General features: G+C 32.0%; 1 protein-coding gene across 1 annotated transcript; it reads right to left on the reverse strand.

The window, feature by feature from the left end:
• Positions 1-1,235: 1,235 nt before the first annotated feature.
• LOC145325181 (SET and MYND domain-containing protein DDB_G0273589-like) lies at positions 1,236-27,993 on the reverse strand. Its single transcript, XM_080168049.1, has 20 exons — positions 27,925-27,993; positions 27,117-27,171; positions 25,556-25,608; positions 24,516-24,580; positions 22,938-22,982; positions 22,729-22,784; positions 22,037-22,117; positions 20,688-20,743; positions 20,128-20,189; positions 18,972-19,047; positions 17,852-17,876; positions 15,635-15,675; positions 12,997-13,088; positions 12,566-12,672; positions 12,007-12,057; positions 9,389-9,446; positions 7,929-8,078; positions 4,738-4,860; positions 3,092-3,181; positions 1,236-1,865 (listed from the first exon to the last, which is right to left on the reverse strand). Exons 2-20 carry the CDS (start codon positions 27,161-27,163, stop codon positions 1,815-1,817), a joined length of 1,329 nt encoding a protein of 442 aa, XP_080024175.1. The 5' UTR covers positions 27,164-27,171; positions 27,925-27,993; the 3' UTR covers positions 1,236-1,814.
• Positions 27,994-28,000: the final 7 nt, after the last annotated feature.

Genomic DNA, 28,000 nt, shown 5'->3' on the forward strand with positions numbered 1-28,000 from the left:
CCTACGGCACCCCCAAGGTAGGGGTAATTTTTTTTTGGGGGGGGTATTGTTCAAAAAATTTTGGGGGTGCCTACGGCACCCCCAAAATCGTTTGGGGGTGCCAAATGGCCCATTACCCCCCCCCTTGGACGCCTATGGGTATCGTACTAAAGAATTATCGTAGCAAACAAAAACATTTAAAGTGCCACTAAAGGCCTCTAGGGGCGTAGCCGCTAGTAGGTTAAAAAGTATAAAAGGTTTAATTTACGAACATAAAATTAACAAGAACAATTAGGTCTAAAGACTAAAAATAAATGTTATACAATAATTGCTTTTAAAAAAGATGATTTGAAGTGTTTAATTTATAATTCTTTTTGTATGTATTGTCTAAGGTATCTCTATATATGACAAAATCGGTATAGTTATAGAGTAACCGCACTAATAAAACTCGGTAACTTTAAAATTCCTAATATATATATGTATATATAAAATATATTTTTTTTTAATTTGTCTAATACTAGAAAAGAATCGATGATTATTTTGCATAAAAAATATCTCCCTTTTTCACTCTATTGTCGATAACTCCTAGATGGAAAAAAAATAATGTTCATTTTATATTTTCATTAAACTTAATTTAAAATTAGATGAAGTCTTAAAAATGATAATACTTTATAATATTAAGTAAGTTTTGAAAAGTTTTGAATTAATGATAATTCAAAAGTTTCAATGAATCATTGGCAAAATCCTCGTCAATGCATCAATAAAAAAATAGCACCGCCCCCCGCCTTCAGGGATTTTTGTTGTTCTCCTTGTTTAATTAGGTTAGGTTATTCAAGGTTTGGGTGAGCCCGTAAATGTTAATCTGTGTTTTTTTTCTATTTTTTTTATAGGGTGGTTACATAATGGTTTTAAAATGGATTCTACCTAATTATTACTTGTCTAGAACTTTTATATTGAAAATTAGATATATTAACTTTCATTTTTAACGTACTTTTATGTTTGATGTTCTTTCATTAAACTAAATAGACAAATATGATGTAAAGAAATAAAACAGGAAAAACATTTGTTCCGGAATTAGCAATTTTATATAAAAAATAGGCCAGTAGCGGTTAGACCGCGGCTGCATATTTTGTTCAAAAAATCATGTTTGGCAACGGCTATGAGTTGATAAAAAATGTTCGGTTAAACTGTCATTTGTTTACGTTTTAGCGGCTGTTGTTTCAACTTATATAAAATTTTGCGGCCGGTAAAAAATGTAAAAATAAAAACTGATTTATTTCAATGAAAAAATATTATAAACATTACAAATTATATTCTATACAAATACATACAATATACAAATGTCATTTTAATTAATCTACAGCCCTTCTTTCCCCTTTAATGATCCTACAATCTACATCATCATTTACCATTTTTAATTAAGAATCATAGGTTTACAATAAGTGCAGCTTTTACAAAAACTAATATTTTCTCTTTTAAAATTACAATATAACAAATAAATATACAAAAACAAATATTTCAAAATAATATTGGTGGTTTCCCTTATAGTACCTGGTCGAACATAGAACCCCCCCTCCCTTTTTAGAATAATTAGAAAATTAACGGGGGGAGAGGAATTAGACTTGCGTATTGTTGTTGATTACATTAAGTGACGTTAGTTCAGGTTATATTGGGTACTGGGTAGCCAAGCAGAGTTAGGACACAGAAAGTATAGCTCCCATAGGGTTAAGGCCTCTGCAGGGTCACCCCCCTTCCTTATTTGTAATTTATTGTCTACATAAGAGGTTGTTTCATTGCTCGATAGTCACCATGAGGGAAAGCACCATGATATTTGTTTATTCTGTAGGCATCAGCAATGTAGTTCCGTTGTATGTGCATCTTCTAACCTGAAATATACAACAAGAATGACAAATACATAAATAGCAAAGCACATCCAAATCGTGTATTAACGAACGGACAAGGTGAAATATTCGTTGCTCAATAAAAAAAGAAGGTAAGGAAATAAATAAGAATGAAAGACAGCCAAATTATAGGAAATTATAAAACCTTTTGATGCATCACCGACAAACCGACAGACATGTTAAGTTGTATAATGCTTGGTATAACGATCGTTGGTAAACACGGACAGAGGTACGGACAGACAAAATTAATTATAGAGTAGCTTCGCTACTAAGTTTTTTTTTTACTTTATTCAATATTCTTTGGTACTACAGTTATGTCTACAAACTGTCCGCAACTTTACGATAGTTAGGCATAAAGTTTTCTTTATTCCAATGGATATATTATTTTGGGATACTACACCAGATTTATATGTTCTCTCTTAAAATGAAACTAGTAAGGGGCTAAAATAACAAATACCCCTTCCACTCCCTTTACAACATCCCCTCCCCTCCCCTACGGGATGTATGAACTGACCAATAAGGGTCCTATAGCAAACTAAATTGTTGACAATTTTTCCCCTGTAATAATATCCTACATCAATTTTTATATACCGATGGATTTTACAAAACTGTTAATTTTATATGTTATCATTAGGGATGTACATCAATTTATCGTTTACTGTCTCATCTCTTTAGATCTCTGAGTTGCTTACCCTTGTCGTGTAATAATATGAATATGCATTATATACAGTGTCCCGTCCAAGAATTTTTTTAAATTTTGGCCACCAGTCAAAATATGATTTATGCAAAATAATGACCCATGCAAAATATTTTTTCTGTAATGCAAAAATTGCGTCGATACAAGCACTTTGAAATTTTAAGGCCCACTTATGGAGGTCAAACATCCGTTGCATCAGAACTATGGCTTCATGATGCTCCAAGGAGTAGAATCAAGAAACTTTGTCCGTTTCAAAATATCTCGTTCCTAGCCTTAGAAATGACTAAAAACCACCATTTTTTATTGAGAATTGTCCAATTTGTAGAGGTTTTTTGAGATTTTCTCAGTTCTTATACAATGAATTTTCGACCACCATTTTTACAAATTTTTTCTAGGACGGGAAACTGTAATATGCATATACTTAATACAATCAATTTTAGACATGATTTTTTTTATAAATCTTCTGTACAATCAATAAAATCGGTCTGTTTGTCTTAAATATATAGCAACTCACCTTTGCTGCGTATCTATGTATTAGAATATTGTGTAGTTGGTTCTCCCAATAGATTAACAACTGATGGGGCCGTTGCAACAGTTTCACGTGCTGAAAATAAAACAATTTTATATAAAAAAAGATAAACTTAATAGATATATAAAGTTTAGATGCTCAGTTTATTCATATACAAAAGTAACATGGCATGATATTTGTGTGTGTGTGTTCTGATGGAACTAGCTAATCGCCTATGGTGCTTCCTCCTTTGAACACTGAAAATAGGGGTGGACGATTTACTACCCTAGATGTTTCTAGGAGCGTAGCCGCTAGTTATCTAGCTATTTTTAGGAAAAATATTAGATTTTACTTCACCCTCCCAATAAAATTTAACCTTCTTGTTAGGGGTGTTATCGGCAAAAAATTGTGGTGGGAAATACTTCTCTCTCCCTTTGTAAATTTTACCCCTGGGGTAAAAAAATTGGGGAGTAAAAAAAAGCTTTGAAGTCCTTGCTGGGTAGGAATAGTCCATCGACATTATTGGTCAGAGAGTTTACAGATTTTGATAGGGCAGTCATTTTTAAGACGTAAAGCGGGTTCTACAAAGCTTAAGTTCCCTCACACTGTCTGTCTGTTATGCATTACATGTAACGCTATAAGAGTATATGCTAAAAGATTACCCTTAGAGCCTTAGCTATTAGAGTATATTAGTGCATGTTAAACACAGGGGTGTACATATATTCTGCACAACATTAATTTTTTCCCCTGCTGAATTTTTTTTTATTTTTTCCCCACCCAATTTTTTCCACAAAGAAAGGGGATGAAGTGGAAAAATATTTTCAGAACTCTTTATTTTATTTATATTATCCCCACTCCCACATATTCTTTTAGTTTTTTTTTCACCAAAAAGAGGAGAAAAAAGGAAAAAAATGCTTTCAGATCTCTTAATTTTTACAATTTTTCCCCCATCCACATGTTTTTTTTTATATTTTTTTTACCCTCCCTTTAGCAGGGTCAAATTTGCAGAATATACACCCCTGGTTAGACAACAACCCCATAATTTTTTGCCAAGATAATAAACATAGATTTACATAGTCTATAGATTTATAAAAATGAAAATAAATATTTAAAGAAAAGCTATACACTTAAATGAGTGTTTACTATTCCATCTGTGTTTTATTTGGTATCGAGTTGTTTATCAAAATCTAGAAGAGTCTAATTTTGAGTGAAGCTACTTTTTAATCCTCTAGTCGCCCTTTGATGTAAGGATTACATATATTATTTTAAACTAGAAAAAGACTATAAGATTATAAGGAAGGGCTGACATACCCCCCCCCCCCCCCTCCCTAACCTCTCCAAAAGAGTTCTGTGTGTCTGTAGCTCAATATCTCGCTCACCGTAGGACCGATATGATTCTCCTTTAAGTGAAGTTTCTCATTTGGCCAGGGAAGGTTTATTACTCCACCCTCAAAAGAGAAACAGCCACTAAAAAAATATACCCCTTTCCCCCACAAAAAAACTTTTCTATTCCTCAAGTGCCCCTAACCATAACTCTAGGGTCGATGCCGCTGGTATGTATAAAAAGAAGGTTCAAGCCTACAACTCAATAATAAATTTGCGGATATTTCCAACTTGAAGGAAATAATCCTGGACAAAAAATTCCATTATACCTCATTTAGAGTTGAGGTGGCTAGTTTTGTAATTTGTTCACGTTCCTCCAATGTTTTAGCAACTCTGGCGGCATCTCTGCAGTAACTTGTAAATTTCTCCTCAGCTCGCACTATCCGCTTGGCCTAAACAACAAGGATGGCTATACTCATGGTTAGTTTTATACTTATAATCCTATACTATAAAGTAGTGCGTTTATTTTTGTCGGAAGCTTAAGATCTCAGAAATTGTTCGCCTATATGTGTTTTACTCTTCAGTACACAGTATTTGGGTGGTTTTAGGCTAATTTTATTACCTCCCATGACTTCCTATAGCGGCGAAGCAACCTTTATTATAAAGTAACAATATCTGTGTGTGTGTGTGTGTGTGTGTGTGTAATGAAGGATCTCACTAACCACAAAACCTAAATGGGTTTCCTTTAAAAGATAGCTTCTCATAGGTTTTGCGAAGGTTTATAACTATTTTTGGGAGGGTACGACAACCCTCACAAGAGAATTGGCCTCTGGAATAAAAACCAAATAATTTTTTTTCTTTTTTTAAAAATAAAAAATGGTTGTCTGTTGTACTATGGTATAATTTAAGGATCATCAAAAATTAGTTTCTAGTCATTACTCGCCTGATTTAACAAAATTTAATTCATAGTAAAACAATATTTCCTTCTAAGTTTAATTCAAAGCACATAGAAGAATATTATTGAGTATCTTTTCCTGTAATTTTCTTTATTAAATCTTACTAAACATTTATTATTATGTAATTTTAATTATTACAAAGTACTAATTCCAAAAATTTCATTAAGTTGTATATCATTTAATTAAATTATATAGATTAATTCAATATAAGTACTTAGGCTATTTATTAGAAGTTTTCTTTGTAATTTTTATACTTTACCTAATACAAAAAAAAAACATTTATCGTATATTAAGCTATAGTGTGGTCTAGAATATCTAAATCTATCATCATAATAGTTGAATTTTTACACCCCCATTACGATTTTTAACACCCCTTATAAAACAAAATCGAAGTGAGTGTAAAGTTTAGAGAGGTGTAATACAGATAATAAAGATAATAGGAGCTGAGTGGTGTTATTTTATTGTCAGGTTATGTAACTTACCTTGACACCCCCCCCCCCCCTCAATTGATTTAGGGGGGTGTAGACCACTATCAACTGATAGGGGAAGGGGGGTGAAGAGAGGTGAAGATTGCTTGACACCTTGGGGTTCGTTTCAATCCCCCTTAATTTTGCCTCGGGGTGTATACACCTCCTTTATGCAAGCCTCTGTTTTTTGGGTTAATTATTCAACAGATATGAAAAAAATATTTAAAGATCTTGACACTTTTGTAATTAAAATACTGGTTGAACATGTTTTGTTTACCAATCAATGCTCTGTCTGTTGTCATACGACAATATTCATAATTTAACATCTCTCACAAGGAAAGTATGTATACATTTGAAAAATTTTGTATATCGAATATTTTCATACAAAAGGTATTATACTTTTAAAAAAAAGAAGTTTATGTAATTTATTAATATTAACCCTTTTATCGTAATCCAACCCCACCAGAATAAAGTTAATAAGAACTAAATATTTGAAAAAATGCTTTTGTCTTTAGAGAATTAATTACTTTGTAATAAAGCAAAGCATATTAGTAAGTTATAAAATAATCTATTTTTCAATAAAAGATATTTAATAAAAAGGTTAACGAAATATTACATAAGTAAAGTTTTTTTTGATACATTACACGTTTATTTTTTAAATATTTACAAAATTAATAAGAAAAAGAATATGTATATTTTTATCTTATTTTTGGTATTCTCTGAGGTGGTGGTGATGCCGATACGCTCTCCTGCAGTAATGCTCAAAAATAAGACGCTTTGCTTCCTATGAATATTTCAAGTAGTTAATAAAGGGAATATGTATCTCAATGCTAATTATGACGGGTAGAATGCTCAATGATACCTTAAACCAATAACTGCCTTATGAATTTACGATCAGTACACTAATCACAAAAGCCCACACGATAAGACTGCTACCTATAAGTGTTAAAGTATATAATGGTGAATTATGCTTAATACAAGTATATAATGAATCAGAAAGTAAAGCCTTTTAAGATTATGTGCTATATTTATAGTTTGTTGGGCATATGAAATATTCTATATATTACAAGTAAGCTGGTAAATCAAAAATATTACAACATGCTAATACAAATCAAGTAAGTGAAAAGAAATGGATTGAATAGGAAATCAAGTGAATAAGTTCTTGGTGTAATAGTGCACTCGCATATACATATATAGGCCTATAGAGAAGGGCTTGAATGCATGAATTACTCCAAGATTCTAAGTACAAAGTTTTTACTAATCAAAGCTTCCTAAAGTTCTAAATCATTATTACCTAATAACTGGTTAAGAGAGGAGAAGTTAATACTTCAAGATTCACTGAATAGCTGAATAAAATTGCCATTGCATCCAAGAATCTAATTTTAGATAGTTGGTTTGAGAGGGGAGAACCAAGGCCAAAGTAATTATCGGCTGATGAAATCTTTGTTGCTTAATTTAGGTTAACTAAAGGGTGCTTTGATATGTATATAAGATTCAAAAGATATCACAAACTGAGTTTTACATAATATCATAATGTGTTAATTTACAATGAATATAATTAGGTTTACAATACAAATATTACGAATAATAGTATTTTTACAGTAAGAGATATCCTTTTTATGGTCATATATGCGTATCTGTGTATAAACAATACAATAAAGTAGTTGAATTACTGTTTTTTTTCTGGTATAATATGATTTTTATAGGCCGTTTCGTTAAGGCATGTAAAAATAAAAGTTGTGAGCTATATGGAGTATGTGATCATAACTGCTTGGTGTTGATTAACAAATTACACTTTAATTACAACATTTGAATAAGCTCTATATAAGAAGACAGAAGTGAAGCTTCTAAGTAATAAGGCTATAAGTTTGTTTAATTTATTGAAACTTAGATGTCGCATCTACAGTGGCGTGCTGTAAGGAGTGTAGAGGGGTCAAAACCACCATTGAAATTGAAATTGGCAAAGCCTGTCTTTTACGCACTTCAAAAGCAAAGAGATATAGACATAATTACTTGGCGAGGGAAATAAAAAACTAAAGAAAAATATAAATACAACTGACAAAGAAAAAGGGAAGCATATAATTGAAAGATATTTACCTGCGCATTAATCTTATTTTGTGGCAGTTTATATGCTTTGGGGTGTAATCCATCCAGCTGGGAGTTTATTTGTTCCAGAGTTGGCCACTTTTGCTGGCAGGCACTGCAGGCACAGGTAAAGTTGTACTTTGCCAGTCTTTTGTGACGAGACTAAATTGAAACATGTTATTTCATCAATTTTCTAATGTCATTAAAACGGAAAGGCGGTTTCCCTCAAAGTCTAGCCGAGCAAACAAACCCCCCTCCCCCATCTTATCCTATCTCATAAGTAGTAAGGTTTATGTCTAAATGTCAAAAGCTAAAGATCTCAGAAATTAGTCATTCAAAAGGGTTGTACCTTTCAGGGAAGTGGGGAGGTAGAATGGCCGCGCAGGGTTAGGGCACCAATGGTTTACAGAATGAAGGGGCAACAGGGGTTAGACATAATGAAATAAAACTACCCAGGTTCCTCCTTATTTGAATTTATTTCAATATTAAAAAGGGAAAACATGTCCTACAAGGAAAAAACACCTAGCTAGAGAAATGTTTTGTTTTGGTTTTTAAATATTATGTTGAAAGATTTACTTTTTGTGAAGATTTTCCTGATTAATAAAAGACTACTCTATAAATAACTTTGTTCTAAACTTTTAAGTCTATCAAGTTAAAATTTTTGTGCTTGAACGTTTTCAGACAAAACCATATAATGAAAATTCAAATAAAAAAAAACGTATTATACTTTTTACTGATAGAATATAAATTTTGGAAATAATTGAATTGAATATATATGAAAAGAAAATCATTCAGTTGAGATAACAGAACAATACAAAACTTATTATTTCATATATCAAGAAATGTAGGTGTTTGTTCCATCCAAAGTGCCTGTGCAATAACCCCTCCCCCACCCTATTTTTTACCTGAATTGAAATAAGGGTGGGGTATTTTTTTCCTCCGAGTAACTCATAGGAGGACACTAGCCCTGCAGGAATATAATCGTGGTGCCCTAACCCTGTGGTGCTTTCCAATACCCATTTAGCAGCTTGTACTAAAGTAATATACTAGAAAATGCCTTATTAATCTCCCCCCTTATTATTTTTCATTTTCTTTCCAAAATATATATGGAGGGGGGGGGGGGGGTGAAAATGTCTGCATGTAATGAATTATGTCATAATGAAAATTATGTAAATCTGCATACATAAGACATAAGCCATCATTATAGTATGATTGCTTTGAGGGATGTAAATTTAGAAGCACCCTACTTATAAAGTAACTTCAATTTTAATTAAAAACATGTATAATATATAGCTGAGCTACTAAATATAACGAAGGCGAAGAAAGTCCCTCAATGACGTCATAAAAATGGGGGACGAGGAGAGGAGGAGTGGGAAAGAAAACTCCTAAAAAAAGAGATGGATAATCCCTTGTTTTTATGACGTAACATGTTGATTTTTTGAGGGACTTTCTTCTTTTTTAAAAATAACCACCTGATAATCAGAGACAGAAAATGGATCACAGTAAATATCAGTTATTTCTTCTCCTTTCCTACAAAATTATCGGATCTACTACAGTTCGCGGTAAAATATTGCTGGCAAGCAATATTTCCAAAAATCTATGAATTTTAAAGTCTGCTAGCTGCCAAACGGCTGAACGTACAGATTATGCCCGAACCAAAGAAGATAAAGTATAGAATAGAATCCAGGTAGTAGATTCTGCCTGGCTAGCCTGAAGTAAAATTGGAACTTTTGAAAAACCAAAACGGCTATAAGGCTGTTAGTAAATAACATGATTTCAGTAATTATTCAGAAAAAGTATTCAAAATAAATTCCTTTTGCAATAGTTTACTAAAAGCCATGTACCCAAGAATCCAGCTTCCTCTTCCCTATTCACAATGGATTAAAAATGAATTTAATGTGCATATTAAGCCTTAAAAAAAATTAATCATGTAAATTTTACAAAAAAAAAAATATTGGTCTTATTATTTATATTATAAAACTAGGTTGCGCTCTTATGTTTGTTTTTAAACAGCTGATTTATACATGATAGCAACTACATCCATACATTAACTTGAGGAAGGGGGGGATGGGGGAGGAAGGGGCTGTACCCATTTAACTGACCCTTTAAAATTACAAATGTGGTTAATTGAACTTACCAAAATTAAAACAAGAGTATGTACTAGTGACAACTAGTCGGTGTGATTTGTACTTTAGCATTATTGTCTTTACTGCGCAAGTCAAAGATTCCTTCAAATTTCCCAGAAATATTTAGGGTTTTCATTTCTATTACTCCTTATTCTATGGCCCGAACACTGTTTTAAGTTGCATAAAAAGGCCTATAAATAATCTGGAATAGCCATAAATCAATAATGCATAATTATCTCGCAGTGCTGAGAAATTTACGAAAAATGTCTATTTTGCGCGTTTTTTCTTCAGTGAAGCTTTCCCTGTGCATAATTGGATCTTGGCTAAATCCAGATTATTTGTAGGCCTTATTATGCCGCTTAAAATGATGTGCGGGTATGTGTACGTTCAGCCGTTTGGCAGCTAGCAGCCTTTAAAATTCATAGATTTTTGGAAATATTGCTTACCTGCAATATTTTACCGTTAACTGCAGTAGATCCAAATTATCTTTAAACAATAGCAAGTCTACTCTATAGTATATCACTTTGTTTGTCCTTTGGTCTGTCCTACTTTTTTTAATGCTTTTGGAAAAGTGTTAAATACTCAGATGCCATTTAAGATAGACTGCTGATTTTTATATACAACAGTTTTAGCCCCCATTGTGTTGTTTCTGATCAAATATAACTTCTAACAAGGTTTCGTGTTTTTCTGTTATCAATTATATAATTCCTTTTCTTCCTCTCTTTTTTAATGGACACAGAACATCTACTCTATATATCACTTCGTACGTTTGTCCAAAAAATATTTTTTGGACTACGAACTTGTAAATGTTGTCATCCTTGTATATAATTAGAAATGACTTTAAAAATGTGTATGTAATATGAATACAATACTATTTATACATTTCTGTTATAAAAATTGCATAAAATATTCACGTCAAAAAAGGGAAATTGTGATAAGTATATGGACAATCGAATGAAAGAATAGTCTTTTTATAGCGTTGTATTATAGACAGCTTTCTGCGGATATTGAAATAAAAAAATCATAAGATTAAAACCAGTTTTGTTACATACGAGGGGCAAAAGGCACTGGTTAATGTTATCAAACCTACAATAAATTTTATGATTTAATTTAATATTCGTGGAAAATTGTCTTTAATGCATTATTTTAGTATTGGCTCAGAACCATTTATTTTAATATTCGTGGAAAATTGTCTTTAATGCATTATTTTTAGTATTGGCTCAGAACTATTTATTTTAATATTCGTTGAAAATTGTCTTTAATGCATTATTTTTAGTATGGCTCCGAACCAGTTTCAAATCAGCGGTTATTAATCGGTTTTTGAAGCCATACTAAAAAAGTTACTCAAGAAATTTTTGAATCTTGAAAAACAGTTATATGCTAAAGCTTTTGTTATAATGAACGTATTTTAATTTTTAAATGAACCAATTACGCATCTCCTTGTTAAAATACCAGCTGCAGTATTGAATGTTTAGCATGCCATGAATTATTTCTTTGTTGCCCTACGTACGTATCCCTTTCCCTCTGTGCCAAGCAGAGTTTAAAAGTTATTTTCAAAGGTACAATTATTGCATTTACAAAAATGTATATTTTAACAGGTTCTTGGTGTGATTACATCCATTCTGGAAATAGTCATGAGTTTATATTTAAATATTGTTGCAAGTGTAACAAATTTTTCCAGTATGGCTTCGAAACCGATAAATATCCGCTTGATTAGAACCGGTTCTCAACTATCAGAAAAAATCATGTATACCATTGTATTACATATAATTCTTCACGAATATTTCATTTTAATAACCAAGGATAGCTGTCTATAATACAATGCAATTAATATTTATTTTTCAAAAATGAAACGGGTTCAATTTAATTTTTTTTACCCATGATATCAAATTAGACTATTAAATTCTAACTAAGGTTATAAATAATATTTGTTGTTATCAATCAAATTATTAAATATGCAATACCTTATTGGTTTTATTGCGAATCCAAAAGTTTTCATGCCATTAGAAACTCGCCTAATCAAATATAAAAATATATAACCTATACTTTCAAGGTAAAATTTAATAAATAATTTTAAGAAATTACATAAGATTTGTAAGAGAGAGAGAGAGAGAGAGAGAGAGAGAGAGAGAGAGAGAGAGAGAGAGAGAGAGAGAGAGAGAGAGAGAGAGAGAGAGAGAGAGAGAGAGAGAGAGAGAGAGAGAGAGAGAGAGAGAGAGAGAGAGAGAGAGAGAGAGAGAGAGAGAGAGAGAGAGAAAGAGAGAGAGAGAGAGAGAGAGAGAGAGAGAGAGAGAGAGAAGGTTAGAATGAGAAAGAAGTCAAGATATGATTCCTTAAAATTTTGTTTCATTGTAAATGCTTCCCTACTCGTTGATATAAGATGTTAAAGCTTTTTTTTGGGGGGGGGGAGGGGGGGGGGGGTGATCTAATTTAATTCCAATGTAATTTTGGGTTACCTACGGCTAGCCTAACACCCTTTTAACCCCGCCCCCTTGAGTAGATATAATTGTCCAAGTTCCTTACCTATAATTTGGATCGCAAGAATGATTAATCAAGGCCAGTGAGGGATTTGTAACCCGTCCAATTCTGATCATCTTGTTGGAATTCCAGTCTTCATCCTCTTTCAAAATCTTAAAGGGAAAATTATAACTTTAGAAATGTTAAATTTTAATCCTTACAAAAAGTGAAATGATTTATTCGGTTTTTGTGAGTCTTTTGCCCTCCAGGAAAATTAATCTCCTCTGTAAATTTTAAAAAAATACTTTTGAAAACAAAATTGAATGAGGGCTAAATTTAGTATTTGATTGGTTGGTCTATTAAGTTGAGTGTCAGTACAATTAAGCCTCTAATCTTAATCTACAGAAGGAGTGATTTTGTGTATCATAAATTCTTCTGTCATTGGCTTATCCCTTTAGATTCCTGATAAAGTTGCATAATATAAATTGTGGACTGACCTGTGTCATTTCATGAGTATTGAAGAAGGCAGCTCTCATAAAATGATGCAAAATTCTGGCAGCTATTATCTCTTCTTCGCTTAATTCTCCACCTGAAAAAAATTTTATAAAGTGTTAGGAGCTACTCTTTTCATCAGCAGTGCATAATTTTTGTGGAGGGGTGCATTTTTCTTGGGATAAATTCTCTTTGGAGGATGGAGGTAAAATATCTATTATCCCCTCATAAAGCTTCGCTGTAAAGGAGCACTATATCGGTTAAGTGCGATACTTCAAAACACACAAAAACTTCCTGTTACTTTCTTGATTTTAAAATTTTTCTGATTCTAAATTTGACTAAGAAATTTAATCACAAAACTCTATTTTTGCATAAACTGTATTTATAGAATTATTAGTAGTATTGACAAAAAATTGCATTAATTCCATCTTGCATAAAATTATGAGTAATATTTATATAATTGAAACAAGCGGAGAAAGGAATGAAACACTGAATAATCATTATATAAAAGTACAGGTTGTCTGTCTGTATTTCTGTCTATTTATCGCTAACTGCTGAACCAATTAGCAATATGATTGCAATGTAGCTTATGATAAGTCCTTGGAAGGTTTTTTTAGGGAGGGTGGGGGGGGGGGGGGTTACCACACTACCATCAAGGGGGGAGATTTTTCCCTATGCCTATATCAAACGGAGATTCATTACTCTAAGGAAACCTAAAAGAACGAAAAAACATTATTTAGTTCAATCTATTTAAAAATAATTGGGAAGGGTGGTGTTCTGTGCTCGACTAGGCACTTCGAAGAAAACCGCTTAGAATCCTATGGCATCTCAGCTCCCCAACAACTGGGAAAGAAAATGATTGCTATGCCTAAAATCACAGGTTAAAACAGTAAATGGAAAGATTGTTACAAATGTTGCTTCCCAAACCAATATTTTTTTTAGAATTATTGTCAATGTCCCATATTTCACCAATTTTTGTTGAAAAATGCAAGTTATGGCTATCTTTGTGATATAACAGAATTGTGTCATATTTTTTATATTTAAAATGATTGGCCATATAAAGATCTTTTGCAAATCATGACTAATCGATCTGCATTGGAATCACATTTATAACAAGGATGACAACATCTATAAAGCAAAGCTTTAAAATAAGACGGTAGGACAAACGAACATATATTTGTCGAGTGTCTGAACTTAATTAGCAGCATATTAATTTATTAGTCTTAACAAAATAGCTACGGTTTTTAAGTCAAATCTAATTAACATAGGCCCTAAAATCAATTTTAACATGCTTAAATTTACGACCAGAGCTATCTCTGTTACGTACGTACGTCAAAGAAGATAAAGTATAGAATAGAATCCAGGTAGAAGATTCTGCCTGGCTAGCCTGAAATAAAATTGGAACATTTGAAAGACTAAAACGGCTATAAGGCTGTTAGTAAATAACATGATTTCAGTAATTATTTAGAAAAAATATTCAAAAACAATTCCTATTGCAATAATTTACTAAAAGCCTTGTAGCCAAGCTTCCACCTTTCTCTTCCCTATTCACAATAGATTAAAAATGAATTTGATGTGCATTTTAAGCCTTAAAAAATTTAATTATGTAAGAAAATTTACAAAAAATATTGGTCTTGGTATTTATATTATAAAACTAGGTTGCGCTCCTATGTATGTTTTTAAACAGCTGATATATACATGATAGCAACTACATCCATACATTAACTTGTGGTAGGGGGGGGAGGGGGGAAGAAGGGAAGCTACCCATTTAGCTGACCCTTGGAAGTTACAAATGTGGTCAATCGTACTTACCAAAATTAAAACAACAAGAAGTTAAGTGACTTTTCTTCAATGTCTAAACCAACCAAGCAGCTATTGCTGTTTCACTTCAATATGAGGTGTGTATCAGAGGGGTCAGTCTCAATCAGATACTTATGTTTAAGGGTAAAGATTTACCTTCTGAATTTATAGACTTATTATAAATTTTTCTAAAGTCAAGCGTGTCACACTACAATACATATATTTTAATCATGATGATCAATTAACTTTTTACAGTATTTATTAGATTTTGATACAAATTAAATTTTGTCCAACTAGTCATTGTGATTTGTACTTCAGCATTATTGTCTTTACTGCGCAAGTCAAAGATTCCTTCAAATTTCCCAGAAATTTTTAGGGTTTTCACTTCTATTCCTCCTTATTCTATGCTTACTTCTTATTAGACAGGTAATGTTAGATTATATTTGGTATTGGGTATTTTAGGTTTAGGATCCCCGCAGGGGTTAGCCACAGAGGGAAAAATACCATCATCATATTTTCAAATTATGTAAAAAATAGGATTGGGCAGGATACTTTTTTGCCCGGATATCTGGCAAAAGTTTGATATCCGGCAAAATACCGGATATCCGGCATTATAAATCAGCCGGGTATCCGGTATCAAGATAGTGTCAATATCCGGAATTCGGCCAAAACGGATATCCGACCCAACCCTTTTAAAAAATAAGGGAGTGTTAACAGGCACTTTGTTTAAAAGCATCCATCTACCTAATTTTGATATTGGTGATTTTTATTAAAAATCTAAAGAAAAAAAAAGTTGCTGCGCTTCTTGTTGACATTGATTGTCCTTGCTTTTGATGTACCAACCTTTATTTTGTGATGTTATATATCCAGTCTTCTTTAGTAACCTAAACATTGTTAACAATTATTTTAGTAGCGAATCTCATATATAATTGTCCGTTGCTATATTAGATAGGTCACAACTCACAGATAAGGCTATTTTCTAGGATTCTATGTAAGTTATAAGTTTATTTTTTGTGAAGATTCTTATATAAAATTTTATCTTTGTAGAAAAATACAACTTTCTTGATTGCATGTTTAAATTTGTTTTTAAAATTCCTCAAAAATATTCTACAGATTTATTTAAGCATTACTTAATAATTTACTGTCAATTCATAAGTTTATTCGCTTTTTAACAATTGTTTTTAAATTTATTTCTGCTCTAGGCTAGTTTGTTTATTACCATCCTTGTTAACTTATCAATTAAAAAGTTTAATTAATATGAAACAATCTTCTTTATTGTTAAAGTAGTTATTAAATATCTTGCTACAAAAAGATTGGGATATAAATACTGAAAAAATAAGTTGAAGAACAATTGTACAAACAAAATTGAAAAGTAAGTCTTTTGAACATTGTTTTACATTCTAACATAAAATGTGGCTATTTCCCCTAGAGTTCCTAGCGATCAAGAAATCCCTCTCCCATATCATTTCAAATAATCAAAAATTTAAAAAAAAGGGGGGGGGGGAGATTGTACGTAAATGTAATCAAATTAACAATTAGTAAGTTTATATGGATTTTATTGGGTATCTTTAAAAGTCACTAAATCTATCTAATTCTTTTTTTTTCATTTTTTTTTCTTCACAATATTTTTCCTTTTCACATCTTATAAAACTTTGAAGTAATTAATAAAAATAAGAAAAAAATGAATATGCTTTCAGAAGGATGTTAAGCGATCATAAAAATTGTGCTTTCCCTCCAAGTTCCTATTGAACAGTGAAGATCCTTCTATATATGCATAAATATTTTTGTGAAGCGAAGCTACTCTTTCTATCCGGAAACAGGACAAGTAAAATACGCGACGAAGGAGCTAAAATTTTTATAAAGAACTCTAAATACTGAAATAAAAAAAGATCTAAACAGATAAAAGCCAGTTTAAATATAAAGATCCCCTAACAAAAATCACACCTTTAGCTAGTATTACAAAACATTACAATATCCTTATACTATAAAGATTAGAGTAAATTACTAGAGGGAGAAAGGGTTAAATAACTGTATCTCTCCATCGCAAACGCCTGGTGCAACCTTTCCATTGGGTCATTGAAAATCAACCAATGGTGTCGCTTATATTACAAAGCCAAGTAGCATAAAATAATTTAGAAGCAGACGAAAGAGGACTTTGAAAAAGGAAGGGAGGTAGTTGTCTGTATATACATCTATACTATAGATCTGTTCTATAAAGTAACAGGTGTCTGTGTGTTTGTACCGAGGGATCTCGCTAACCGTTGAACCGATCGGGTTCTCCTTAACAGGGTAGCTTCACATAGGTCCCAGGAAGGTTTATCACAATTTTTGGGGAGGGTACCACAACCCTCCTAAGAGAAATCGCCCCTAGAAAAAAATCCCCCCCCTAAATTTTTTTTTAATTTCTCTTTTTAAATCTAAAATAATAAATTGGGTTTTCAAATTCGACTCTCCCCTCCTCAAGTGCCCCTAGAGGTCCTAGGGGCGTAGCCGCTAGTACAAGAATATAAGGATAGAGATTTTAGCTCTGATGTTTTATCTTCCTTTTAAACTAAATCTGCTGCCCTAATTATAGTGTATAATTATTTAGCTCTATGTTTCAAATGTACATTAAACGGGATTACACTAGCCAAAGTCAGTTGTTCTATATTCCTTTATTTTTTCTTATTTTTAAAACTTTCTGTTTTCTTTATTTTATAAAAAAATTATGATTGTCAGTCTTTATTTAAGGTTTAAAGTCTAAGATATTATCGTAGCAACAACAAAGTAAAATTATTCAATCATAGATAAACTTATAAAGTATAACAAATTTATTGTTTTAAAACATTATAAAATTAGATTGTGTAATTTAAATAATAAGTAATTTTTTTATCTCTCTACATAAAATTTATTAATACTTTGGCGGAGAAACGACTGTGCGGTCGGATGGACGTATCCTAATTATATAATAGTTATTTATCACATCGTATTATAGACAGCTTTCCGTGGATATCAAATGAGAACCAGTTCTAATCCACCGGATATCAATCGGTTTCCAAGCTGTACTGGGAAAAAAATTACCTGAGTAGGAAAACTACAACATGAGCCTAAATTTGAGGAAAAAACATAACATCAATCTTTTTACTCTTAAATTTGAATTTCAATATTTTGTTAACAGCATAGCTTCTCTTTACTTATGTAGGTTTATGTTGGTTCAGTTTGTCTTTAGACATTAATGTGTCAAAGAAAATGATAGTTTCAAATTGGGAATGGAAAATAATTATTTCTCGAATCGTATCATAGACAGTTTTCCGCGGATGTAAAATGTACAATTATAAGATTAAAACCAGTTTTTAAGCCCCGAGATGCAGGTGGCTAATAGGTGTAGAAAAAATAAAAATGAAAAAAAGGGGGAGGGGCAGTAAAGAGGTGTTGACTCCCCATTCCTCCAAAAGAAATCCCTACAATTTATGTAAATACTTTTTGAACCCCCCTCCTTAACATGTGAAACCCCCTTATTTTAACATCCCCCCCCCCCACAAAAAAACCTGGCCGTTCTTGGATTTATCCATAAAAATCTTTGGAAGTTTTTACATATGTACACTCGTTCAATCTAAAAGATTGATTCTAAATCTGTACACTGTACATTTAAAATAAAATAAAAGTATAACTACAATTACATAACAAAATCCTATAAAATTTCCTAAGCTAGCTTATGAGGTTTGCTTAGCTTGCATAGATGTTAGGGAATATGTAAGACTTAGGAAACCTTCCTTCAAGAATAGCCTCTGTGTTAAGATTTCCCTAGCCTTACATAGATAAAAAGAGATATTTAAGAAAATCTCAATGCCTTGGCTATAGCCTTAAATTTTTATAGGATTTGACCGTTGACTTGATGGTAACCATTAATTTTCTAATTTTAATGTTTTAATAAAATGAAAGAATAGTTATTTCTCGCATCGTATTATAAACAGGTTTCCGCGGATTTAGAATGTACAATTATAAGATTAAAACCAGTTTTTTTAGACCCGAGGTGCAGAAGGCACGGGCTAAAAAACTGGTTTTAATCTTATGATTGTTCATTTTTATATTCGTAGAAAGCTGGATAAAATACGATGCTAGACATATTTTTTTCGTATTGATAAGAACCGGTTCCTATCCACCGGATTCGAATGAATGAAATGTAATTATTTGTTTTTTCCCTGCATCATTAGTTCAGGAGCTTGTTTATCCGCGGAACCATCGTGCGTCACGAGAGAATGGAAATTATTTAAATCCTAAAATAAACAAGGATAATTAGTAGCATAGTTAGCACGGCAACAATCAGTTAATAAAATGAAAAAGGACAGTCAGATGTGATACAGAACTTGTTTTATAGTATTTGTACACATATTTTTTTTTATCTAGGGAATAAGATAACATTGAACAAAGGCTTTTCTTTCATATTGATTGGGTTGTACAATCTAGCAGTGTCTGAACGTTTCTACCAAATGATTATAATCTACAGAAGTAATAATTTCGTCTATAATTGAGGATGTATACAAATTTTTGAATGTCCTATCCCTTAAGATCCCCGAGTTTATGAATGTGTGAAGTTGTGTAACGGCCGAACATGCGAGCAACTTTAGTTATACCAGGGGTTGCTTTTCTAACAATAAATTCTACAAAAAAAATCACAAAACCTTTTAACGTTTTCTTAAATAAATCACGAAACCTTTTAAAGTGTTTCATTTAACTGAAGAGGGGTTGGTAAGAAGGAGTGGAAAAGGGGGAGGGGGTTGTGGGGAAATTTTCCATTATAATTGTTTGTCAGAATATCATTCCCTTTTCCCTAAGTTATACAGTAGCTGCACTACCAATAAGAAAATATAGAATTAAGTTGAAAGAAAAGTACTACACACATTCAATGAAAATATAACACGTCAGTAAAATTTATTGATTTAGAAAATAAAATGAATCTTAAACTCATTTATTTTCACTTTTTGTTTAATATTAATGCTTTCACAGAGTACACATTGTTGGATTTATCATCAAAAATCAAATTTGTCAGATGAATTCAGATAAATGTATATAATCATTATAACAACCTCATCAACTCTGTCAATCATTTAGAATGTTTTTGTTCTTAACCGGTTGGGGGGGGGGGGGGGGGAGCCCATGAAAACCCTCATGGGAAACCTTACGACAATCTTGAAAATCACCAAATTAAAGTTGTTAAAAAAAGTAGGTAGATTAAAATTAACATAACAAAAAATATCTTAAAGGGGGTCCATGTGACACCCTAAGATCAACCCCCCCCCCCACCGCCATCCTCCAGCCCCCTAAAATAAGGTTACGTTATTTGTCAACAAGTTTACCTTTGAAGAATAGATATAGTCAGATGCCATACCAGCCTTTTCGTTACGGGATAGAAAGAAATCTAAATACAATAAGGATGAAAACATGTATATGAAAGCAAAGCAAACTATATTTCAAATTTAATGATGGGCTAGTGTACAGAGTAGAGCTATATTATCTCAACAAGTCACAAAAATTGCAAATATATTTTCTTCAAAATTGGATTATGGGTTAGGGATATTAAAATATATGTAGAGTAGCCGCGCTTTAAATGCAATGACTATTTATTTATCTCTTTTAGTCAAACAACTTCTTTCTTAAATCGCCGATTCTTAGTAACTGTACAAAATGTCTCAAAAATCAGCCATGTGACGTCATAAATATTAGGGAGAAGAAAGGAAAAGTGGAGAAGAAACCCCCTAAAAAGAAATAAATAAACACTCATTTTAAGACGTAACATGGCTGATTTTTGAGACACTTTGTCCAGTTACTGATTCGTAAAGTCATAGGGGCAAAATTGATAGACAACCTTACGGATAAGACATTTAAAGTAGCGATGCTACTAAAATTTAAAGCATACCTTTTTTTTGGAGAAAGTAAGTCCATGGTTGTGTGGTCATAGCTCTGTAACCCAATCTATAAACAAATACAATCCGATAGTTTCCCTCAAAAAGCCTTATCGGGCACAGAACCCGTCCACCCCTTTATTTTGTAACTAGCAGCTTTGCCCCTAGCCTCTAGGGGCTTTGCTCCATGAGGTAATTTAAAAAAAGAAAAAATTCTGGTGCTGCGCCCATAATTTATGGGCAATTAAAAAAAATCTGGTGCTGAGCCCATAATTTATGGGCAGCACCAGAATTTTTTTTTTGTGGGGGGGGGGTAAATTTTCATTTTTGGGGGGGTTGGGGTGTCCCTCCCGCCAAGAAAATAGCTTTAAACCACAACAGGACCAATAGGTATATACTCTAAATAGTAGAATCTGATCGGTTCAGTCGTTACCGAGATCTTAAGGGACGGACGGATGGACAGACATCATTCTTCTTTGTTTTATAGATAAATTGATAACAAAAGGGTAAAGGTAAATTTATATTTAAAATAATAAAATTGGGGAAGCGGAAAGGGTTTCTGTGTTCGAAAGGCACTTAACGGGAAATTACCCAAAAACAAACAGAAAACAAACATTTGCAAAACAATACTACGTCTTACAAAGGGTATTAATATGTCTGTCGACAATGCATTTGAGATGACATGACGTCTTTTCTATTGTCTCTTTGGTGAGCACCCTCTATTTATGCGCCAGAGTACAGTTAAATAAAATAGATATTTGTTATGCGAAGATTAAATAGACCATAAAAAATCTTGTATTTTTTGTTCTGTAATAAGCACATTTTCTAAATTGCAATAAAATTCATTTTATTATGAAAAACAATCGAATAATAGCCAATGAAATGATCTAAATTTCTATTTTACTTTTGAATAAACATCAAAATAAGATAAAGTACAAAGAAAACAGACCAATTTGTAAAAATTAGGACACAAAAAACAATAAATGAATAATAATGGTTCTTAATTGGTAAGATATTATTGATATAGGTTATTTTATATGTAAATGCAGAGTACGTAGGTAGACTGTTTAGTGGCTTAATATAAAGCTGTTGCTGAACTCTTAAAGAAAATGTCCTCTTACACAAGAAAATAATTTTTATTGAAGCACTCTATTCGGTTTACATCAACTTATCTAACACGCCCCTAAGCACAAATATTATTTGTTTAACCAAATCAAATGACTTTTATTTGAAAGAAATCTTTAAGGGTAGCTTCGCCACTATAGAGTATAACTGTGTTTAAGTTTGCCTTCGGGCCAAATTAAAATAACCATTTCCAATTTATTGCAGATCGAATTAAACATATCTATATTGACATATTTACCTCCAAGCACCAATATTAGCCTTTGAAACTAAATCCGAGTATAAACATTCATATTTGTGGAAAGTACTCATCGCTTTATCCCTGAAAAAAAGTCGTTTTAAAATAAATATATTCATGTAATTAAAAGTTTGTATATGTATATTGTATTAACTTAATTAAATCTTTTTCTTTATACAAAACTAACAGTCAATCTGTCTGTCTGAAGCGTAGGGTTTCCAGGGAAAGTTACAACTCTTTTGGAGAGTATACCTCCACCCTATAAACATAAATCAGCCGTTAAACCCACCCACTTTATTTGTTTTTATTTTCAAAACTTAAATTGAAAGTGGAGGGTTGACTTCTCCCCTTCCTTCCTTACATTACAAAGTATTTTAAATATCAAAGTCCCATTCAAGTTTAAACTTATTCATTATCCTCCCACAAATACTCTTTTCTAAATTGATCATATGGTGTTTTCCTTCTAAGTGTCTATTAAGCAATGAAATCCACCCCGCTGTTTTCTTAAAATAGATTTTAAAAAAGGGGGATGTGGAGTTTTTTCTCCTTAAAGACTGTGATATGACCTAACACTTAAAAGATGTTACAAGCGAAATTCCCCCCCCCCCCCCAATCCCCTTATTTTCAATTTGTACAAAAAAGGGAGGGTTTGTACTTGATTAGGTACTTTTAGGGAAACTACCAAAATGAAGTACCTGCACTGCAAAGAACAGAAAACCACGCCAGAACATTTATCACATGGTAGAGGGCACTAAAAATTTAAAACAATCATTATCAAGAGATAAATGGAAAAATAGTTATTCTTTTCAAAACCAATTCATTGAAAATTTGACTCTAAAGGCAATTTTAAAAAAAGGCATAAACAAATTTGTTTAAATTTAAATTCTTTTTTGCTTTAACTAACCTTTGCATGTTTGAGGCAATTTGTACAGTTACTTCTGCTATATTCCTTAAAAATAAAATAAAAATTATTCTTGATATTTTCTAATTTGGAAAAAACCAGAAATACCCAAGGACCACATTGAAGCTTATCAAAAAAGCACAACATATTATTCAAAGATTTTTCTAAGGGTGACTTAAAAAGTTTTTTATAGGATTCACAAAATTTTGAAACATTTTTTTTTATCACTGACAGTTCCCTACTATAAATGTTTTGCAAATTCATACAAGTTACTCCTTACCAGGCCTAGCTATTCTAACAATCAATTCCACAAAAAATCACGTAACCTTTGAAAATAAGTTTTCAAGTAACTGAAGAGGGGTGGGTAAGAAGGGGAGGAAAGGGACAAGGTACAATTAATTGTTTGTCAGAATCGCATTCCCTTTTCCCTGCTCCTTACATCAAAACATGAAAAGATTTTTTAATACTTTGTAAGCATGAGACAGTTAGGGAGTTGAATCCATTTTTATAGAAGCAGAAGTATAATCTATGATTATGGTTTGGACCCTCTAAAACTGTAATCTACCTTTCCAATTTCCTCTCTCTTGGTGAAGATATCTTCAACGCCGATACGATTTTTGAAATGTAAGATTCTACTTTCCCCTCTCTTGGTGAAGATATCTTCAACGTCGATACGATTTTTGAAATGTAAGATTCCACTTTCCCCGCTCTTAGGGAAGATATCTTCAACGCCGATACGATTTTTAAAATTTAAGATTCCACTTTTGCCTCTCTTGGTGAAGATATCTTTAACAAGAGAGACAAAAGTGGAATCTTATATTTCAAAAATCGTATCGGCGTTGAAGATATCTTCACCAAGAGAGGGGAAAGTGGAAGGGTAGAGAACAGTTTTAGAGGGTCCAAACCATAATCATAGATTATATTTCTGCTTCTATAAAAATGGATTCAACTCCCTAACTGTGAGAAATCACAGATTGTAAATGTATATTTGTTTACTTTTTTCAAGATATAAAAGGAAAACATGATGATTCTAGTACTCAAAAGAGTGTGATTTCAATTCCTCCAATTGTATACATTATATATTTACTAGCTGCTGTACCCCTAGCATAGCTAAATAGCCCAAAACCATCCTAAGACTAATTAAATGACCAAAATGCATACCAGTAAATATAGCTTCCCTAAAATGGAAAACTCAGTCAGTTCAGAGGTTAACGAAAGCTTAACGGACAAACCATTAAACCTAGCTTACTACTTTAGATAATAGGATTACTACAACATAAACTATTCTTTACTGTTATAATGACTATAGACATTATCTTTTGATTTATTTGTTAAACCTTTTTTCTGTTTGCGATTATAAAACATAAAACAAATTGTGGATACGATAAAATACTAATTTAAAAACTGTTAGAAAATCTTTTACTTCAAATCGAATTCGCCAATTTCTTAAACTTTTCAAAAAGAAATAAAACCACATACAATCCTAAAAAAGTTTGAATTCTTTTGAGAGTACAAGATTACCTTATGTCCCAAATAATGCTAATCTACCAAAGGGATAATTCTTCACACTTTAATTTGAACCTGATCAATAGCACCCACTATCGCTTCATCTGCCGCAATCAACTCGCCGACCTCAATATCTCTTTCTATAATTTAGCAAAAATTTTATGAACATGGTGAAACTTCATTGTAGTTGGTAATAGGTAGAACTATCTTCGAGCTATCAAAACGTCAGATTTTTAGTATTTTTACCCAATTTCAAGATTTCCTATTGGAAAGGGCGTATAAGCAAAATGATCGTTTATGGTTAAAAAAAAAAGAATACACATAAATTAAGATCAATATAGGAGAATTAAATTATCTGTTAATCCAATAATGATGAACAAAATTAACCCTTTTTAAGATTAAAATTATTGATTGATTAAAGTTGTTTTCTCGTATTCATTCGAATCCGGTGGATAGGAACCGGTTCTCATTAATACGAAAAAACTATGTCTAGCATCGTATTATATCCAGTTTTCTACGAATATAGAAATGTACAATCATAAGATTAAAACCAGTTTTTTAGCCGGTGCCTTCGGCACCACGGGGCTAAAAAAACTAGTTTTAATCTTATAATTGTACATTCTATATCCGCAGAAAGCCGTTTATAATACGATACGAGAAATAACTATTATCCGATTTTAAATTATATACATATCAACTACTTTACTAAAGTCAAAGTGATACAATTCAAATGGATATTTGTATTAACAAGGTATGGGTTCTCCCCCCTGATGTGGAAAAAATATTCAGCGTTTTCACTCAAAGTGCTCACTGCCAATCTTACTTTGATATAAATTGAAATAACCGGTTGGGAAGTTTTTCGCTTGTTTATGTTTTACATTAAGTCACGTCATGGTAGGTTATAATGAGAACAGAGTAGCCCCAGAAGGTCAGGGCACCGCAGGTACAGACTCCACATAGATAGGGTCCTCCTCAGGGGTTAGGCATAATGCAAAATACTACCCCTCCTAACAATTTTCAATTTATCTTTTAAATAATAGGGGAGTGGGGGCAGGGGGGGGGGTTCTGTCCTCCCTAGCACTGAATGTTTATTTCAAGAATAAAATGATGAAGACCTGCAACTGTATATCTGCCACGTCCAGGAGCATATTCTACTCTTACTGCATTGCTGAAAAATAAAACTAAATTTAAACATTATTGTCATTATTTGCTGTAATCCTTATTTAGAAGTAACAGGATGTATGTCTGTACCAAAGGATCTTGCTAACAGCAGAACTAATATAGTACTCCTTTACAATGCCATAGGTCTTGGGAAGGTTCATACCTATTTTTTGGGGGGGAGGGTACCACCACCCTTTTAAAAGATATCGCCCCTAGAATATTTCTACTTTTTATTCTGTGTAAAACATGATATGCAAAATGCAACAAAATATAAATTATTTAAGAAAAGAATTGTGTGTCTTGTTTGTAAGCAGCATAAATTATAAATAAACAGAGATCAAGTTTGAAATGTGATGGAAGAGATTTATTTAGGGCTGTAGGCGTTTGAAAACACAGTAAGTTTAATAATTGGTACACTAAGGTCTACAGATATCTGTAAAACGTCTAAAATGAAGTAAAGGAAGCCTGTCTGTCTTTACAGGATAGCTTCTCATAGTTCCTGGGAAGGTTTATAATTATTTTGGGGGAAGATACCACCACCCTCCCAAGAGAAATAGCATCTAGAAAAAAGGCCCAACCCCCCGACCCCCCCCCAAAAAAAAAACAAAAAAAAAACTAAAGTTAAAAATGGGTGGGTAGACTCTCCCCACATGGGAACATACAGTTTCCCCTCTATTGTTTTACTATTATGAAATTTGAAAAGACCCTATTCTAATAATTTAGACTCGATACATGAAATGTTCTTAACATGCAACTCTTTATGAAATTTATCACAAGTTTTCATCATTTACAAGATATTCTTTTCATTTTAGTTTTGCAGCTCTATTATTAAAACGATGTATGACCAATCCAATACATAAGTACAAATGACGTACATCCTACTACTTTGGCAAATAGATATTTAATTACTGCATAGCACAATTGTGAATAGTTTTTGCCGAAAAAAAATATTCCAAATTAAAAATACTGGACCGAAAATGTCCAATATAGATATCTATTTTTTTATCAACCAAAGAATTGCTTTGCAGACTATCGTCAACCAAAATATTCCTTTTTGTTAACATAAAAAAGGAATATCATTTTAATTTCAACAAGCTCTAATAAAGCAGCATTAAATACTATTTATTAGACTCGAAACGAGAAAACTTATCTATAGAATAATAGCACATCAAAATGTATGAATAACAAGGATAACAACATTCATAAGCAGTGAAGCATAAAACATTCATGAAATGACAAACAGACAAAATTAATTATACAGAAGATGTTAAGTTGATAATGTGCAATGATTCATAGAAATCACGAAACTTTTCTGAAATAATAATAAAAAATATTTTATGCATGACGGACAAAGTAAATTATACATTTAATGCTCATTGTTACAGAGAACCTTTAAAAAAATGTCTATCTTCTATTGCAGCTGATAAAATAACATTCCCCCCTTAGCGTTACAGACGGACTGAAGGGCAGACGAAGTGAATTATACATAGAGTAGCTTCGTTATTAAAAGTTTACCTGAAGTTTGGAAATCTTGGATTTGGATTTTCTAACTTTAAATCCATGTCTGTGACTGAAAAAGAAAAAAAAGTAAGGATACAACAAAGGACTGTTAAACTAAGTATAAATGAATTAACAAACAATTCTAATGGCACCTTGTCGACTAAAAACATCAAAAATTGATGTTGCTGACATACTATTGACATGTTGAAATAAGTATAATTAAAATTAATCCAACATTATGCATAAATCATAAAAAACCTATAACTACAATACTATAGTAAATGAAAACACAAAAAATATTTGAGCAGACCAATTTTTATTAGTCTAAGCTACCTTACACTTATATACGCCTAATTTTGACGTAAGTTAACTAATCTTGTAGATATAGATAGCTATACCTAATTTGATCTTGTTAATAAAACTACAACTAATGTATAAAAAGTACTGAAATTGTATTGCAATCTACAAAAATTGCATTCAATTACTTGTTAAGGTTTTGAATTTGCTTCTCAAAATTCAATTTTTTCATGGGAGGAATATTTTTCTGATAAATAACTTTAGACAAAGTATATTTAAATAAGTAAAACTTTTCAGTGTACTCTAATTATTGAGTACTAACGACGTTTTATAGCTGCTTTATCAAACGGACTCTAAGAATAGGAGAAATGCATTGGCAATGCACAGGCGTAACTCATTTAGGTATGCTTTCCATTTAGATATAAAATAGAATTTGGTAGAATTTGGAGGAAGATCATTATATACAATTTCTGTAGCAATTATCAATCTTTAATACTTTACTAAAAAAACATTGAATGTACTACACCTTCTGAATTTGTCTGTTTTTTGTCGGTTGAGGATTTTTCTAAAGATTTCAGGATTTTATTCAGTTCATCATTCTA

The sequence above is a fragment of the Acartia tonsa genome, chromosome 7 (assembly GCF_053477335.1).
Source record: "Acartia tonsa isolate MP-2025a chromosome 7, ASM5347733v1, whole genome shotgun sequence".
Lineage (NCBI taxonomy): Eukaryota > Metazoa > Arthropoda > Copepoda > Calanoida > Acartiidae > Acartia > Acartia tonsa.